At 45.0% G+C, this 18,304-nt stretch overlaps 1 protein-coding gene across 1 annotated transcript in view; it reads left to right on the top strand.

Moving 5' to 3' along the window:
- The window catches only part of PSMF1 (proteasome inhibitor subunit 1), a 41,565-nt gene extending 27,303 nt beyond the window's left edge, over positions 1-14,262 (top strand). Inside the window, exons 6-8 of the mRNA XM_028118695.2 lie at positions 12,038-12,091; positions 12,772-12,930; positions 13,460-14,262. Of these exons, the coding sequence (XP_027974496.1) occupies positions 12,038-12,091; positions 12,772-12,930; positions 13,460-13,511 (265 nt within the window). The 3' untranslated portion in view covers positions 13,512-14,262. The remainder of the gene's footprint in view (positions 1-12,037; positions 12,092-12,771; positions 12,931-13,459) is intronic.
- The last annotated feature ends 4,042 nt before the right edge of the window (positions 14,263-18,304 follow it).

Genomic DNA, 18,304 nt, shown 5'->3' with positions numbered 1-18,304 from the left:
GTAAAGGTTTGATAAGATCCCATTCAGGTAGCAGGTCGAGATCAAAACCAGACTGAAGGTGAAATGAGTGGAGGGTTCTCCCAAAGACAGAACCTTTGACTGTGCTTTTTTTTTTTTTTTAAAGATTTTATTTATTTATTTGAGAGAGAGAATGAGATAGAGAGAGAGCATGAGAGGGGAAAGGGTCAGAGGGAGAAGCAGACTTCCTGCTGAGCAGGGAGCCCGATGTGGGACTCGATCCCGGGACTCCAGGATCATGACCTGAGCCGAAGGCAGTCGCTTAACCAACTGAGCCACCCAGGCGCCCTTGACTGTGCTTTTAAAGACCTAGCCTCTTCCCCCAGAAAAGGATTTGATGCAGTAGAGCCACTTAGGTGTGAGAGTATCGACCTGGAGGTTGTGTTGGGTGACTGCATTTAGGCCCAGCCCCTTATGAACATTGTCCCTTTATCATCGACATTGTCTGCGCTTATCAAGGAGAGGGGTAACTGCCGTTTCTTGGCTGGTGGCCGTGTTGACCGCTGAAGCAGGTGCTTTCATTTATGGTGGCTCATCTTCCAGACAGGCCTGTGAGAAGATCAGTAGCATCCCCTCTTTACACAGGCAGAGACGGCGGATAAAGACGTAGCGTAACTGCCCAGCGTTACCCAACTGTGAGGGTGAAGACTGGGCCCTGTGCTCTGCCTACGCTCTCCCCACTGCACCCTTCAGTTTTAGTTCATGTAATAATCAGTTTGTGTGCAAGTTCAGTATAGTGAGTGCACACGGAGTGTGGAGAAAAATCCATCGCCTTGCCCTCCCTCAATTAGGTCTTTCTCAAGCCAGTCTGTCTCCCAGGACTAGGGCACTGAACTACATGAGATGGTTGGAGAAGAGGCGAATGCTTAGGAGGCTTTTTGTCAGCCACTCACCCCCCCTCCACCCCCCGTCCTTGCCAGCCCCTTCCTCTGTCAGCACAGATGTCTGTAATGACACCGATTCCTTTATTAGAGCCCCCCCCACCACCAAGTTGCCAGGCAACCAGCACTCACACTTTCACCTTTTTGTTTTTTCCTCAAATGTAGGATTTGGGGGTGGGGCCTGAGGGCAGGAAGGAGGGAAAAAGAGCAGCATGGGAGCCGGCCCATCTGGCTGCTGCGGGGTGTTCATTAGCCCATCACTGAACAGCCGAGGCTTGTACGCTGAGTGGGAAATAGCCTCCGCCTCCTTCCGGAGGACACGGCCCTGTGTCTCACCGCTCGCCTTCCGCACCCCCATCTTGTGTAGCCCACCCCTGGGAACCCCCAAAAGCAAACACATGGGGTGTCCGTCGTCGTGCAGAAAAAGATTTGCTTCCCTAAGTGTGTGGCGATGTGTATCCAGACCTTGTCAAGGGCTACTGGGTCTGATGCTGGCTGCTTGTAGGCCAGGAGTACACGTAGAGAGGACGTTCCATTGTGATGGAGAATTGGGAGTGAAAAGTAGGTCTGTCCTATACTCCTGAGGTCTCTAGGGAAGAATTACTGAAAACAGCCCATCCCTGAGGGAAGGGTTTTTTGTTGTTTTTTTTTTTAAATCTAAGGCTAGCTTTTGTTGTTGTTGTCTTACGATTCTAACCCATTTCCCTCTGAGCCATCTGTCCTCAGTCAGACCGTATGCCCCAAATCCTATTCGCTGTTTTGAAAAACCAGTTTTTCCTACGCTTAACGGGCTTCACTAAAAATAAACCCTTAGATATAGAGCTCTTGTCATTCAAAATTCATTTTCAGCCCCAGTCTGTCTTTACATATTTTTAATGTTTCCAATACTTTGTGTTCTGCATTTTCTTCTTAAAATTTCATAATCTGTTTACTAAAGTGCTAAATACATCTTTTTTAGTATCTGATATTTTATCTTGCCGATATGCTACAGATTGCCCAACCTCCATGGGGTATTTTAAGCGTGTTCAATTTCTCATCTTAAATAGTAAAGCTATATGCGTCTGTACATAGTTTTTTTCTTTTGATTCATTGAGTTATATTTTCTACACCGGCAGATCTCAACATTTTTGGTCTCAGAAACCCTCTTGAACTCTGAATTATTGAGGAAGAATTATTAAATTTTGAATTATTAAAGAGTTCTTGGGGCGCTTAAGTGGCTCAGTCAGTTAAGCGACTGCCTTCGGTTCAGGTCATGATCCCGGAGTCCTGGGATCGAGTCCCGCTCAGGCTTCCTGCTCAGTGAGGAGTCTGCTTCTCCCTCTCCCTCTACTCCTCCCCCGTTCATGCTCTCTCTCTCTCTCTCGCTCTCTCTCAAATAATTAAAATCTTTTTTTAAAAAGAAGAGTTCTTGTTTGGGTTCTTATCAATCAATATTTACCATATTAAAAATTACAGCTGAATTTTAAAAATACACGTTTATTCATTCACTTAAAATAATAATAAACCCATCACATGTTAACACAAATAAGAGATTTTTACAAAAATATCTATTTTTTTTCCCAAACACAAAAATTCTGCAAGAAGAATGACTTGTTTCACATTGTGGCAGACCTATTTATCATCAGGCATGGAAGACAATTAGATTCTCATTTCTGCTTCTGCATTTAGTCTGCAGGCAGTGATGTTTTTGTTGAAGCCTTACCAAGACAAGTTATTAGATAAAAGAGAAGAGTAGTTTAATAATGTTTTGAGGGGCGCCTGGGTGGCTCAGTTGGTTGGGCGTCTGACTCTGGATTTCGGCTCAGGTCATGATCTCAGGGTCTTGGGATCGAGCCCCACGTCAGGCTCTGTGCTCAGTCCAGAGTCTGCTTGAGATTCTCGCTCTTTCTCCCTCTGCCCCTCCCCCTGCTTGCCCACGCTATAAGTAAGTAAGTAAGTAAATATATAAAATCTTAAAAAATAAAAATTAAATCCACTGGTCTGGCATGTCCTTTGAGTGGATCTTTTACCCAGGTATGATATTAGAATAAGGTGTGTTGATCATTTGGGAAATGCTGGTTCACTGAGTTACGCAGATTTGCTAAATGCTGACTCATTTTATTATCCAATATCAAATCACATTAATATTACCAATCTCATCACCATCAGTCCTGGGAAGCCATCAAATTTGAATACAAACTTCCAAATTGCTAATTTTCACTTGAAAGCTTCAGTTTTAATCATTGGCAACAATGTCAGTTGCTTTCATTGTAGTAACAGGCTCACATTGTTTGGAGTCTACTATGTAGCCCAAGTCTGAATAGCTGTGGTTTGACAATCAGTCATTAAGTAAAAATGGTTTTCCATGAAAAAATGGCCAGTTCAGCTAGCAACTTAACTGCAAAAGTTATTGATAAGTACCATTGTACTTCTGTATGCGGCAGAAGCGCTTTATGCCTGTTTCCCAGTTCATCACATAGAATAGTGAAAAAGAGGTGTGTTCAAAGATGGCAGTTTTAGAGCACTTGGTAATTTTTTGCTACTTTATCAAGGACATTCTCAAGTGACACTAGATGTGCGTAGCGCGTGGCTGGCGAGGGAGGGCACACCGACAGCTAGTTCAGGGCCACTGCTTGGATTCATGCTAAGGCTTCAGTGGTTTTGCTCACCACTGCTTTTGTACCATCAGTGCAAATTCAACACAGTGAAAAAAAGGCCATAGCTTCTAAGATGAAATAGCTTTGATCTCATGGACCTCCTGAAACGAGTTTCAGGGGACCTCCAGGATTCTATGGAGGACATTTTGCATCCTTTCTTTTTCTTTTTTAAAAATGTTTACGAGCCCTTTTAGATATCCCCTTTTGTTGACGAGTCTTTCAAATCTCTTGCCCAATTTCTCTTTCGTTGTCTTTTTATGATTTGCAGGCATTGTTTATGTATTCTGGATTTAGGTCCTTTGTCAGATAAATGTATTACAAATATTTTCCCTCTGTAGTTTGCCTTTTCACTCTGTCAGTGGTGTTTTTTTAAATTAAAATGTTCTTAATTTGTATGTCATCTAGCTTATCAATGCTTTCTCTTTATGTTTGGTGTTTTTTTGATCTGTTGAGAAATCTTTGCCCTACCCTAAGGTCATGGAGAATTTCTTATATATTTTCTTCTAAAAGCTTTGCTGTTTTACCTTTTATATTTAGATCTGTAACCCATTTGAAATTAATTTTTATGTGTCGTACAAGATAGGTTGATACTTTACTATATTGATATCAGCACCATATTTTGAAAAGAATTATCCTCTACCTATGTCACCTTAATAATTAAATTTTCATTTAATTTCATTAAATTATTAATCATGAAGCTATTATTCCCTGTTCTTAAAATTTGCCCTCATTGCTTTTCCTCTTGGAGCCAAATAGATCTCTTCGGTTTTTTCCATGGATGGCCAAGTTAGTTCAATAATAATTATACAGCCTCTGTTTGTTGAGTGTCAGCTATTCCAAGCAACAAGCTAGGCCTTCATATGTTCTTATTTAATCCTCTCAACCCCATGAGATTGATAAGGGCTAGCCCCGTTACAAGTAAGGAAACTGAGGTTCATCTATAATAAGTAACTTGATCACAACCAGTATAAAGCGGAAATTGTGATATAATAATAGAATATTGGATACCACTTATTGAACTCTTCGTTATGTACCAGGTGTTACACTTTTGTAAACATTCTCATTTGATACTTAAAACAACCTTGAGAAATAGATAGTGTTGTCACATTTCACAGGAGAGAAAGCTAGGGCTTAGGGATTTCAGGACCTCCCCTAAATTACACAGCGGTTAGGTGGTGAAGCCAGAATTTGAACTTGGGTCTAACTCTAAAACCTTTACTTTGACCTTCTCACAATCTGTTATTCCCAAGTAGGTCTAAGTGTTGCTTGTATGTCAGGCACTGTACTGGGCACTGGGAATACATGACGAGGTATGGACTCAGCCTTCAAGGAGTTCACAGTCGATCCAGGCTGATGGCCCTATTCGTTCCAGATCATAAGTCTTTTAAAAACAATGATGTATTTCTGAGGTCTGCTAAAGCACAGAGAAGGGTGATTATTCTGAAAGATTGAGTGGTACAAGATAGAAGGAAAGGCCTCACAGAGATAATACCTGATGGGCTAAGTTTTAAGGACTAATAAAAATTGTGTGGTATTAGGAGTAATTGGCATGTATGGCTGAGGGGACAGTGGGTATAAATGAGGCTGTGAAATCATCTCGTGTGTGTGTGTGTGTGTGTGTGTGTGTGTGTGTGTTGGGGCGACAAGGGAGGGAACGGGGGCATTGTATTTCACCTGTACTGGCATATGGAAGGAATAGGGGAATGTAAGGAGCACATCACGAGGGGCGCTGTGTGCTAAGGAGCTAGATTTGATCCTGGGTAATGGGAACCATCAGAACATTTGGGGTAGAAAGTAGTCTGGTTGGGACCCCTTGAACCACTGACTTTTCTTTTGAGGAATCCCAGTTAGGTTCTGACAACTATTAATATTTAGTAAGCCCTTAGTGTGTGCCAAGCAGTTACATTAAGTGTAAATTGTAATCTCTCTTATTCCTCATAATGAGAATGAGATAGGTGCTATTGTTATCTCCATTTTATAGAAAAGAAAACTGAGGCACAGAGAGGTTAATTACCTTACCCAAACCAACACAGCTCATAAACACTGGAGCAGGATTCAGCCCTTAGTATTTCCTCCTTGTAACACACATGTCAGCAATCATTTTGAAAGAAACAATCTTGACTTAGATTGTTCCGAGAACAAAGAGAAAGTAGTGTGATGGAGCTCAGTAAACTGTTGGGGTAGAGAGATGGGTGATGACACTGTAGGGGTAAGCATGGGCCAGGGCATGCAGAGCCTTGGGGGCAAGATCAGAAGCAGTAGGAACCCCTGGGTGTGTTTAACAAAGGAGGGACTTCATACTGTTTACATTTTATTTTTGAATCTCTCTGGCTCCTTTGTAGAGAATGGATCATAAAGGGACAAGAGTAGAAACAGACCAGGTCAGGAGCTGACACAGGCACCCAGGCAAGAAACAGTGGTGGTAGGTAGTAAATGGCAGACAGAGCAGATGATCTTGGGTATATTTGGAAGTATACCTGACAGGACTTGCTGATGGGTTGGCTTAACAAAGGAGAGACAAATCAAGGATGATGCACATGGGGTTTTTTAGCCAAAGTCATTTCTAATTTGGGGTTACCACAGCTAACACCTCAGGGAACATCCTTTCAAACTTAGAGCACATCTCTGAATATTTCCTTAGCATACATTGCTGAAAGTAGAATTACTCCATTAAGGACTAAGCCTGTTTTTAAGATTTTGATGTTGCCCCGTTGTCCTGAACAGTTGTACTACTTGGCACTCCCACTATATTTTGATGTTTCCCTATCCTTGCCATATTGCTGGAATTAGTCTCCATTTCCTTTCAAATTATTTAGAAAAGCATCATCCCCATAACATTTGTAAACTAATTGAACCCAAATTCAGTTCTTTGTTTTTGTATGACTTGAGGTCTCCTTTCCTCATTGGCTGTTGGCTTAGGGCCTCTCTCTCAGCTCCTGAAGACTTGCGACATCTCTTCTCACGTGGCCTCCTCCATCTTCAAAGCCAGCAATAGTTTGTCAAGCCCTTCTCATGTTTTGACTCTCCCCTTCCACCTTCTCTTCTGCTGCCAACTAGAGAAAGTTTTCTACTTTTTAAGGTCTCATGTGAGTAGATTAGCCCATTCAGATCATCTCCCCTTTGTGAAGTCAGCTGTGCCTTATTACATAAAACAATCACAAGAGTGATTTTTCATCACATACACAGGTTCTGGGGATTAGGTAGCATGGAATTCTGAGCAGGGCCATTTCAAGAAATGTTACCTACCACAGTCTACCCTCTGGCCTCCCAAATGCAAAATACATCTTCCCCTCCCCTAAGGTTCTTAAGAGTCTTACCCATTACTGTATCAGCTCAGTGTCAAATCTTACCTGAATCTCCTCAGCTAGCAGGACCCAATCTCACCTTCTAAATGGTCTTAAGTCAGATGCAGTTGAAGCTCCTGAACCCAACTCCTATATAGGACTTTTGACCAGAGAAACAGATTTGCTCCCATCATGCAGTGGTGGGACAAGCAGAGGATAACAGTTACTGATTTCTGACAGGAAAAAATACATGTGCACAAAAATTATTCATTGCACCATTATTTATAGTTGCACAGACCAGAAGCAATACCAGTACCTGCAGTCGAAGATGAAATGTTAAAAATTTGCTTCACTTGAATGAGTATTACTTTGTCATTAAAAATGTCAAAGCAAAGACAGACAACTTGGGAAATACAGGACATAAGTGGAGGAAAACAGTGGGATCTAAAATTATAATATAATTTTATAAAAGCATGTTTATGAAGGAAGACTAGAAAAGAATAGCAAAAAGAATCATTGTGTTTATGGTGACATTTTTCTTAAAATTTGTTAGTATAATTTATGCATATCTTTTTCTTTTTTTTCTTTTAAAAATCTTTGTTCAGCTAGCCTAAATGCAATACTTCCCAGCCATTCTCAGTTCCCAGTTCACCCTTGAACTCAGAGGATATCCTCAGGGTGGGGAAAAGGAAAGGGTTAGTGTCCCACTTGCTCAGAGCACTGTAACTGGTGCTCCACATGACCGTGTATACACACTTTTGTCTACACTTCTCAGCATCCCCATGTCCCCGGTCCTAGGTTTCCACACTTAGCAGAACAAAGTAAATAATCCCAGACCACCAAAATTTCCCACCTGAACTTGTACTTTGACAGGCCTAGCCATTTGTGTTCCCCAGACAAGCAAAATCAGGTCACTTGAGAACTTGTGAAAAATGCAGAATCTCAAGTCCCATTCTTGGTCTTCTGTATTAAAATCTGTACTTTAGCAAGATCCTGCATTGATTCATCTGCACGTTACAGTTTGAGTAGAATTGCCGAGGTGGTTCAGACACTGCAGCACATATGTGGTACAGAACTGAAGAGCACTGCAAAAGGCTTTGAAAACAGAACTGACATTGAAACCAGAATTTGGATCCTGAACCCAGCTATGTTGATTGCCTTCTAAAATGAAAATAGCAGGATTCCCCCAGAGCTTCATAACAAATGTTCAGACTTTGCAGGATACAATCCTAAATTACTGGGCATGCAGAGAACCAAGAAAATCTCAACTCACAAAAAGACAACAGATGCCAGCACCGAGATGACACAGATGTTGGAATTATCTGGCAAAGATATAAAGCAGCTATTATAAAAATGCTCCAAGAAGTGAGGGCAAACAGTCTTGAAATGAGGGGAAAAACCAGTCTCAGCAAAGAGATAAGAAGCTATAAAGAAGAACCAAATGGAAATTTTAGAATTGAAAAATAAAATAATCAAAATAACCTCACTGGATGAATGAGTATCATCAGAATGGTTAAATAACAGAAGGAAGAGTGAACTTGAAGATAGAACACTAGAAACTATCCTGTCTCAAGACAGAGGGAAAAAAAAGTTTAAAAATGAAGTTTCAGGGGTTTGTGGGCAAATTATAAAAGGTCTAACATTGGGGTGATCAGAGTCTCAGAAGAAGAGAAAGAGTACAGTACAGAAGAATTATTTGAAGAAAATAATGCCTGAAAACTTCCCAGATCGGGCAAAAGACCTAAACCCACAAATTCAAAAAACTCAGCAAACCCTAAATAGGATAAACCCAAGGAAGTCCATGCTTGGACATGTAATCAAACTGCTTAAAACTAAAGATCAAGAAAAAACCGTGAAAGCAACTAGGAAAAAACAATGACTTGGCTTACAGAAGAATAAGAACTTGAATGTCGATTTCTCATCAGAAATCGTGGACACCAGGAAGAAGTAGATCCATATTCTTAAAGTGTGGAGAAAAAAGAGTTGTTAACCCAGAATTCCGGATCCAGCAAATATTTTGCTTTATTTACGAAGGATATTAAGATATTCTTAGCGAAAGGAAACTAAGAGAATTCTTCAACAGCTCTTCTCAAAAGGAATTGCTAAAGGAAGTTCTTCAGACAGAAGGCAAATGATACCAGATGGAGACTTGGAACATCAGGAATGAAAGAAGAGCAATAGAAAAGGTAATGTCTGGGTAAATATAATTGACTGCTCTCCTCTTGAATTCTCCAAAATATGTTACAGTCGAAAGCAAAAATCACAGCATTTCAGTGTATGTTGGTGTAATGCAGATCAACTCTAGAATAAAGGGAGGAGAATAATGGACCTGTATATGCTGGTACAGTCTCGGCCTTCTACTTGAAATGGTAAAATACTGTTTCTAAGTAGACTGAAGAAGTTAAGTATGTATATTCAATCCTTGGAGCAACCACTTGGGAAAAAACTCTACAAAGAGATCTAGTCAGAGACCCTAAAATTAAAAAAAAAAAAAAAAAAAGAGGAAACAGAAGAATGAAAAAACAGAGGGAACAGTTGGAAAACAAATAATAAATAATAGATATAAATCTAAACATCTCACATAAAATCACATTAAATGTAAATGGTCCCAATACATCAGTTAAAAGAGCATGGGTTTTGAAGTTGGGCAGACCTGGGATGAATATTGTATTGGCCACTTACTACTTTTGTGGCCTTCTATAAGAAGCCTTGCTTCACTGAGCTTCAGTTTCCTCATCTGTAAAATAAGAATAAAAATGATGTATTCAGAGGGCTGCTGTAAAGACAAAATGAGATGATGTATATAAGGAGCTCAGTACATCCATCTGTTAAAAAAGTAGGAGAAATGCATATTTGCTCACTCTGTATGCAGAGTATCTTTGAAAGGACATATGAGAAACTGATATCTTAGTCATCTGTAGAAGACCTAGGAGGCTGGGGAACAGAGGTGAGGAGGAGAATTTTTACTTTTCTGGGCCCATAATCTTTTATATGCAATTCTGATTTCAAAAGAGCTCTGGAAACCAAGGGTTTTTTTTCCATAAGACTGGTGCCAAACCTTGTTCAGTAGCAAAACCTGACCTGAAATGAGGAGTGAGTGTTTTTATCTAAGAGGAGAGGGGAGCGCAGAAGGAAGAAATTGTGTGTGGTCAGGACCACCCTCAAATTCCCTAGAGGGGCCCCACTGGAGCTGGGACATATGGTCCCATGGGCCCAGCCACGCTCTTTCGCCTACAGCATTAGTGTGTAACACTCTCCTTCGGTTGATTACCAGATGAAGTAGGAGGGGCTTGATTCCAGAGACCATATACAAAAATTACCTTTCTTTTAAATCCCTGTAGCCTGCCTCATTCAACATTCTGGACTGAGACTATTTTAATGTGGGTTCTGAGCGTGCACTTAACGAGTTCACAGAAGTGTGCGTGTGTTACAGTGAGGGTGTGTTAAGTGTTGAGTCAAAGGATATGCTGTGACAATTTCAAGTACCCATTGGTCAGGGTGGGCCCGGCAGCTGCCTTTCCAGCCTCCATTGTTCTCCCTGCCCCACGCTCTGTGGCCCAGGAGAGAGAAAGAGAGAAGGCTGCGTGTTTCAGGAGCAATACGGCTCTGTTCTCCCAGGCATTCTTATAGCCATTAGAAGCTCCTTCTGTTTGCTGATCTGTAGCAGGGCAGGTCACAGGGATAGTAAGTGAGATGTTCGCAACTCTCCAGCACACCTGGGGTATCCGGGGTGGCAGGATGATAACACAGGTCACCAGAAACTTCCACCACCAGCTCCATGAACCATGACTTGGGAACAGTCATCTAGGTCAGGAAAAATTCCTTCCCTTGGAAACCTAGCCACATCTACCTAAATCACAGTATCCTTTCCAGCATATTAGCTAGAACTGGCTGAAGAAACACCTTTTGGATTTTTTTCCCAGTTCTTTAATTAATGGCTCCTCACCTATAAGCATATTTTAGCTGCTGTTTAGCTCCGGAGGTCTGGCAGGAACACCCCACCCCACCCCCAACCTCAGAACTGCCAGGTTCGTATCGCTCGCTAGGACTCCAGGCAGACTCTAGAGCACGCTTTTGCAAATTTTAAATGTTTTTTGTTTTATTATATCCATATCCTTTATAGAAAAAAGCAGGAAAGTATAAAGAAAATCATTTCAGGAGTAAGTTACCACTGTTTACATTTTCAGTGTGCTTCTTTATAGTTTTATTTATACATACACACCCACACACGCATTTCTCACCATTGATTTCCTGGGCTATTCCTAGGCTGTCCTTTTCCCCCACAGTTAACACTGGAGCATAAGCATCTTTTCATCTCAGTTTGAAACTCTCTAAGAACATTGTCTCCATAATTGCATTTAGGGATATACCATAACGTGCCTAACTGGTCCCTATTTAGGCCAACTCCAGTTCCCTTGATTAAAGTCTCTATGGTGCTATTTTAATTTGAATGATGTGTTGTTCTTTAAGATGAATACTTAGATATGAAACTGTTGGGTCAAAGAGTCTAAGACTTCTGAAAGACGCACGTTATGGTATGTATGTTAGACAGTATAGAATTGCTCTCCAGAAAGCACGCCCTCGCTTCATGCTTCTAGCTTGTGAATTCCCAGTGAGAGTAAAAATGGGCTCTTGGTGTTGGGGTGGAACACTCTTCGAGGTGACAGTCATTTGTGGCCCTCCAGTGGGCTGCAGTGCGTAAACAGATCTGCGGTGTCTGTGGGAATGAAGTGGCCTCTGCAGAGGCCGTCATGGAAAACGGCTGCGGAGCCCTGTTCTAGCTGTATGTGGGCACCCATCTCACTCCAGCCTGGAAGCTTTTAAATCTTGGTCTTGGCGTTCTGGTTTTAGTGTTCGGATATTTTCTGATCTAAAAGTTCTTGGTTCTTTACACGAAGTTTAGGAACTTGAGAAAAATGTAAATAAATAAAATTTTATCTGGAGGATACCATGGTTAATATTTGTACTTTTGACAGTATTGGGATCCTCCTTGGGTTTGCTTTGTGGTCAGCTCTTTTCAGTATTGCCCCTGTAACATTATCAGCGTTAGTCTGTGCTGAAGACCACTTTGAAGTAGCCCTTGTGTTATAGTCTCAGGCGGGGCTCTCCCCTGCCTGGGAGTGGAGTTGTGACCCCACAGGCGTAGGGTTCAAGCCCCTGGGAACCCAGGCGCCCGACTGCTCTGGGACTTGTGGTAATTGCCCCTTGTTTGTTTCAGGTGTGATCCCCTGGGCCCGTTTGCTGTCGGGGGAGAGGACCTGGACCCCTTTGGGTGAGTACTGCTGGGGAGGGGTCAGCAACACAGCCTACTCTTGTGACTTTTCAGCCCCCACTCATCTTCTAATCTTAGAGCTTTCTGTCAGTCTTCCTTTGGGGTGACGGAGGCCGCCGTGGCTGAGAGGCTGCGAAGTCCCCCCACTGTTCCACTCTGCCGTGCCTGGAGCCCTGCGGCGAGCTCTGCTGTGGGGGAGGGCTGAGCAAGCCAGGCAGGCAGCTCCTCTGTCACCCGCTGGCCCTGGTGGGGGGGGGTCACAGATCACCCTGAGGCCCTCTAAGGAAACCGCAAGAAAGCCAGCATTGTGAATTGTCTCAATGCTACTGCTAGTCCGTAGACCTAAAGTAGTGCCCTGCGGAGCCTTGCGATGGTTCTTCATGGACCTTGGCATTCTGGCACCTGTTCTTGATCAAATTTTCCCCCCTGGATGTAGGACATGGCAGGAATCTCCGTTTTGTGGGTTCAGGGAGCCTGGAGAGCTAAAGGGCCAGGCCGCGTGCCCTTGGTGTTCTTGTTCTTGCCCATTTCTGCTGGCGCTCAGACAACCATCCACCTGTGTCTGCTTGAGCTGTCCACAGTAGCTAGCCCGGGCATTCTTAGTCCGCTCTCCCCTCCTTCGCCTCTTCTCCAGCAACTCCTTGCCATGCCTGCTCACCCATCTTTTCTTCTTGCTTCAGGTGTCGGAGAGGTGGCATGATTGTGGATCCCCTGAGGTCTGGCTTCCCGAGAGCACTCATTGACCCATCCTCAGGCCTCCCAAACCGTCTTCCTCCAGGCGCTGTGCCCCCAGGAGCACGCTTTGACCCCTTTGGACCCATTGGGACCAGCCCATCTGGGTAGGTACTCACGCAGGCATGCTGGGAAGTAGGGCCTGATGGCAGCTCCACCCAGCGTTGCAGGAACGAGGGGTCTGACTGCAGGTGCAGAGGTGCTGTTGGCTCCCTCCGCCACTGCCAAGGGAGTGGGGCCTCCTCCGGGCCCCTGCCTGATGCCTCCCTGGAGCTCCCCATTCCTCGGTGCCCCCCTTCCTCCAGCCCCCCGTTAGGGAGCACTCAGAGGAGGAAGAGCTTCTCACACTTACTGAAGTTTAGTCTGTGTCGGGGACTCGCTGGATCCTAATAGCAACACTCCTGGGTGCATATTACCCTTCACATCCTATAGAAATCAAGGCCCTGAAAGATGAATTAACTTCTCCAAGGTGGGAGAATCAGGATTCAATCCATGGCTGTAGAGCACATGCTCTTCAGCCCCACAAAGTACCGCATCGTTCTGGAGGACAGGCTCCCTCTGCCCTCAGGGCCCATCTGCCTGTGTGCGCTGGCCCCTCCATCACTCCCAACTCACCAGCCCCTCTTTCCATTCCAGACCTAACCCAGACCATCTCCCCCCGCCGGGCTTCGATGACATGTACCTGTGAAGGCCTCAAGAATGTAACAGCCCAGCCTTCCCTCCACTGTCCTGGAGCTGCCGCCGCTGGCCCCATCAGCAACCGTGTTCTTGCGGGCTGGGGGCAAGGGACCCTGCCCATGTGTTTGCGGGCCGGCTGAGATCGCCTCCCCACCCCCTGTCAGAGCCAAGGCACCTGCTGCAGCTCTCCACCTGGCTGCATATAGGTCCCAAAGAGACATCATTGTGTCTTTCTCCCCACCAGCTCCCCCACACTTCTCAAGGGAGACTCCGGCAACATCTCCCCCCGGCCCGATGCTGTCCCAGCTGCAGCGCTATAAGAACAGAACGCATTTTGGATGTTACTATAAGAACCAAATGTCAATACAAAAATCATGTTGCCAGTCTCCCACTGTTCTTTACTGCCCAGCTCCTTCCATTTCTGAGACTCGAGGGTTTAAATCTTTGTGGGGCTAAATGACTCTTCTACCCACGGCCTGTTCTTGCTTCTTAGGCCCCTTCCCGTCATAAATTGCTTTCTTGCTCCTGACATCACTAAGGTGGGTCCCAGTGTGGTTGCAAGGCTGAAAATGAGGGGCTGGAAACCCCATAGGGCCACAAGGATGACTTTCACAAGGGCAGGCACACTGCAGAAAGCCTGCGTCATTCTGAGAAGGGCAGCATCCTCCAGTCCCGCCTGTGCGCACATCCTCCGGTCCGTCTGTGCCTGGACGATGGCAGCCTCTAAGCAGAAGAATAAACAGACCTGAAGGCTGATCTCATTTCTGCCACTGACTTACTGAGCTGACCTGAAGGGCTTTCCCCTCCCAGGGCTTTCTTGTTGCCTTTTAAATCTGAGGGGCCCTTCCTACTCTAAAACATTCTGGTGTCTGCTTCTGTGTGTAGCCACCTCCAGAAACGGGGGCAAAGGAAGGAATGAAGTTTCGAGGCTCTGTATGGCACTTACCTACAGAGCAACTCAGTGCCCCTCGGGGCCCGGACAAGAAGAGCCGAGGAACGTGGGCTCCATCTGGGTATGGTATTGAACTCTGGCAGGAGCAGGGAGCCCAGCCTCTGGACACCAATGGCTGGGGTGGATGGAGTAGCTAGTGAAGCAAGAAAGCACTCAGGAGGGACTTTCACCCCCAGGGAGCCCCAGCCTCTAGAAGCCTGTGGCCTTTGTCCAGGCCCGCCTGACCTCTGGTGTTCTCCGGATCCTTTTCAGCCCGAGGCCTGACAGACGTGGTCAGTGGTGAACCCCTGTGCTGGAGTGGAAAGAGCACAATAGAGCACCAGGCTCAGAGGCAAGAGATCAAGGCACTAGTCATTTTCCCTCCACAACTAGCATTTCATCCATGGGTGGGTCATTTTACTTCTCAGCTCCTTGGGTTCTTTCCCTGTATTAGGGCATACTATTTATGGGCAGAGGGTAGGCTACCAGAGCCTTCCTGAGGTGTGTGCTAATACGCTATAGCCTGGGACTGCCTGTCTGAGTGTGGGTTAGGGGTACACTAAACTGGGGCCTGGGTGGGGGAGGCTAGCATGAGCAGGCTCCCCGGGCATTTCTGGCAGACCCCATCTCAAGCACTGATTCAGTAGAAGACCACCTCACAGCCTTGAGAATATTTCTGCTCTGGAGAGAGACTCAGAGATTGGGCAGAGCTACGAATGCAATCACCAGTCATAGTCTTCTTCCTCAGGGGCCTGCGAATGGGTGGAATGTTTTTGTTTTGGAATTGGTTCATACCTGCTACGGAAAGGACTTGGGGCACTTTGGTCACAGGAGCATCCTTTATTATGAAAGGAAGCATTTAAAGAAACATCACACTAGAAACCATCAGACAAGCAGGGAAAGTGGATCACTTTTAGAACCATGTTTTGAGGAAAAGATGATTGGAACAATAGATTTGCCACGTAGGTTTTCTAGTAGCAAAGGTTGAAAGGATGGTCTTAGACATAATTCTGTTTTCTGAGAACAGAAACTTCATGACTTTCATCTGCAGAATCAGCCATTTTTTGCATGGGTCTTCTTGTATCAAGGACACTGAGGAACACAGACAATGTCTTAGTTGTGTGGGGGGAGGTGAACAGGGCCTTCAGCAGCTTCCACATCATGCTGCCACTTCCCTCCTTCCAGCCATGAGCAGTCCCCAGGCAGCCAGCGGGAATGGTTGCAGGTATGTCTTGTGGAACTCGAAAGGTGGAAGCCTAACAATAAAATCAGCACTCAATACCTGTTACTTTTTTTTTTTTAAATAACAGCTTTATTGAGATATACTTCACATACCCATAAAGTTTACCCTTTTAAAGTGTGCAATTCCGTGGTTTTTAGCATATTCACAGTGTAGTGCATCCATCACCACATCGAATTCCTGAACATTTTTTACCACCTCAAAAAGAAACCCCCGTAACCTATTAACAGTTACCCCCGCCCCAGCCCCCCTCCAACCACTAGTCTGTTTTCTCTCTAAGGATTTGCCTGTTCTGGACAGTTCTCCTAAGTAGAATCACACAACATGTGGCCTTCTGTGTCTGGCTTCTTCCACTTCACGTTTTCAAGATTCATGTCCACGCTGTAGCCGGTGTTAAGTACTGCATTCCTTTTGACGGCTGAAGAATATTCCATTGTATGGATCTATACCACATTTTCTTTATCCACTTAGCAGTTAATGGACAGTTGTTGGGTTGTTTCCGCTTTTTGTCTATGAATAATGCTGCTGTGGACATTTGTGTACAGGTTTTTGTGTAGACCTAGGTTTTCATTTCTCTTGGGTGTATACCTAGGAGTGGAATTGCTTGATTGTGTGGCAGTTCAGTTTAACTTTTTGAAGAACTGCTAGATTTTTCCAAACTGGCCGCACCATACCCTGACGGTGGGCATGAAGGTTCTAGTTTTTCCACATCCTCGCCAGTACTTGCTAGTCTTCTCGTGTAGAGCCATCCTAGTAGGTGCGAAGTGGTATCTCATATGGTTTTGTCTTCTGTTTGTTTTTAAAAAAAAGAATTTGACCTAGGCTGAGCAAAACAGAGACCAGAACCCGTCACCCCTGGGGAGAAGAGCATGGCTTTGGTAGGAGCCACCTTCGGGTGACCATGGCTGGTAAGCTACAGAGGGGTTGGTTTGACTTGGAAAGGTTCTGGTCAGGATGTGCTATAGGACGGGTCTTGTCTGTAGGGAAGTTCTCATGACCTTTCCAGGTCTAGTGCAGTTCATGGCACTACTTTTGCTTGGTTTGAAATTTCTCATTTACCCAGTGGCTTACAAGGAAAAGAAACGTTCGATTCCAAATCTTTATCTTATGGTGACCTGCCATAGACCACTTGTCCTACCTCTGGCAGCCCCCGTGTCCCCACCTTTTCTGTTCCTTGCCTTGTTTCCTTCCCACTTCTAGAGCTGGCCCTGTTTCTCTTTGCTTCTGTCTACTCCGTGTCCTGGGTCTGGCTGCACCAGGGCCAGGGTAGAGAGGACTACCGCAGCCACACTTCCCAGCTTGCCTGAGCTTAACAGTCTCCTGTGGTGCTTGCTCAAAGTACACAGTACATCCTGGCCACAACCCACACCTCGATCCGGATTTCTAGGGTCGGGCTTTTAAATCTGTTTTTTATGAGTTCCTCAGATGCTTATGGTCCAGCAAGTTTGAGAACTCCCGAGAAGGAAAGGGAAGACTCTCTATACCCTTGCCACTCAAACCAGCTGCTCCGGCAGCATCACCGGGAACTTGTTAGAAATGCAGAATCCCGGGTTCCACCCCAGACTTAGTAAATGAGAATCTGCATTTTAACAAGTTCACCAGGTGATTCACGTGCACATGAAAAGTTTGAGACGCTCCAGTGTCATATCTGTATCGCTTCCTTTCACCTGGCTATCAGGTGCAAAGGATTCAGCCAGTCTTCTCGGTTCATGACACACTATGACTAATGTATGCAAGAACTCCCTCACTTTGTTTTTCAGGTTTTGCCTCCGTACCCATTCCATTCCCTTGCCCCCATGGGTCAATCACATGTGTTTCATGTATGTGTCTAAATATGCATGTACCCTTGTAAAATAGCATACGTTGTATCTTCAAATCATAACAACCATAATGAGGTAGTGTCGTCATTCTCTACATGAGAAAAAGGGGGTTTGAAAAGGTCCAGTAGGCTTGGCTTGCTCAAAGCCAAGCAGGAGTCTGAGCATCAGGCAGGAATGGGTATGACTCACAGACTTCCCTTTGCTGGTGTGTGGCCTTATCTGCAAAGTCAGCCATACCTCTACCTTTAGGATTGTTGCAGGGTCCTACCAAATAGTGTGTCTTATAAACAGATAGTTGGAGCTCAGTGGGTGCCAGTTACTATTACTGAGGCCATACGGATGGATACAGCTGAGGGCTCAGGATAAGGCTGCCCTCCAATGCAAGAAACAAGCATTTATCTGGTGCCCACGGTGTACTCAGTTTTCCTAGTCTCGTGTAGTACTCTAGCCACCCGCAAGGTAAACACTGTTAGCAGCAGTGGTTGCCGTGCTAGGCTTGCCCCTCTAGGGATGGCAGAACCATGATGGGAACCTGGGTCAGCCTGGTTTTCAAGCCAGTGCTCTGTCGTAGAACTGCTGTACCCAGATCCCCACACCCTCTCCAGGGGAGAAGCATGGATCTCTGTGCAAAACCCATTCCTGAAGCTGGAGGTCTCCTTCCCGTCCACGGCCCTCCCCCCTCAGCTAGGCTGAGTGTTAGAGGAAGGGGCCATCCAGGTTCAGCACCCTGGTCAGCACCATCCTTCTGTGCCGCTGCCTCTGGGCCAGGGTAAGCCTAACCATGGTGGCTGCTCTCCAATCCAGGATGGCCC

Source organism: Eumetopias jubatus, unplaced genomic scaffold (assembly GCF_037043125.1).
Source record: "Eumetopias jubatus isolate StellerSeaLion01/CBP00866 unplaced genomic scaffold, mEumJub1_p1.0 scaffold_9, whole genome shotgun sequence".
Taxonomy (NCBI): domain Eukaryota; kingdom Metazoa; phylum Chordata; class Mammalia; order Carnivora; family Otariidae; genus Eumetopias; species Eumetopias jubatus.
This window is presented reverse-complemented; position numbering and strand designations above follow the sequence as displayed.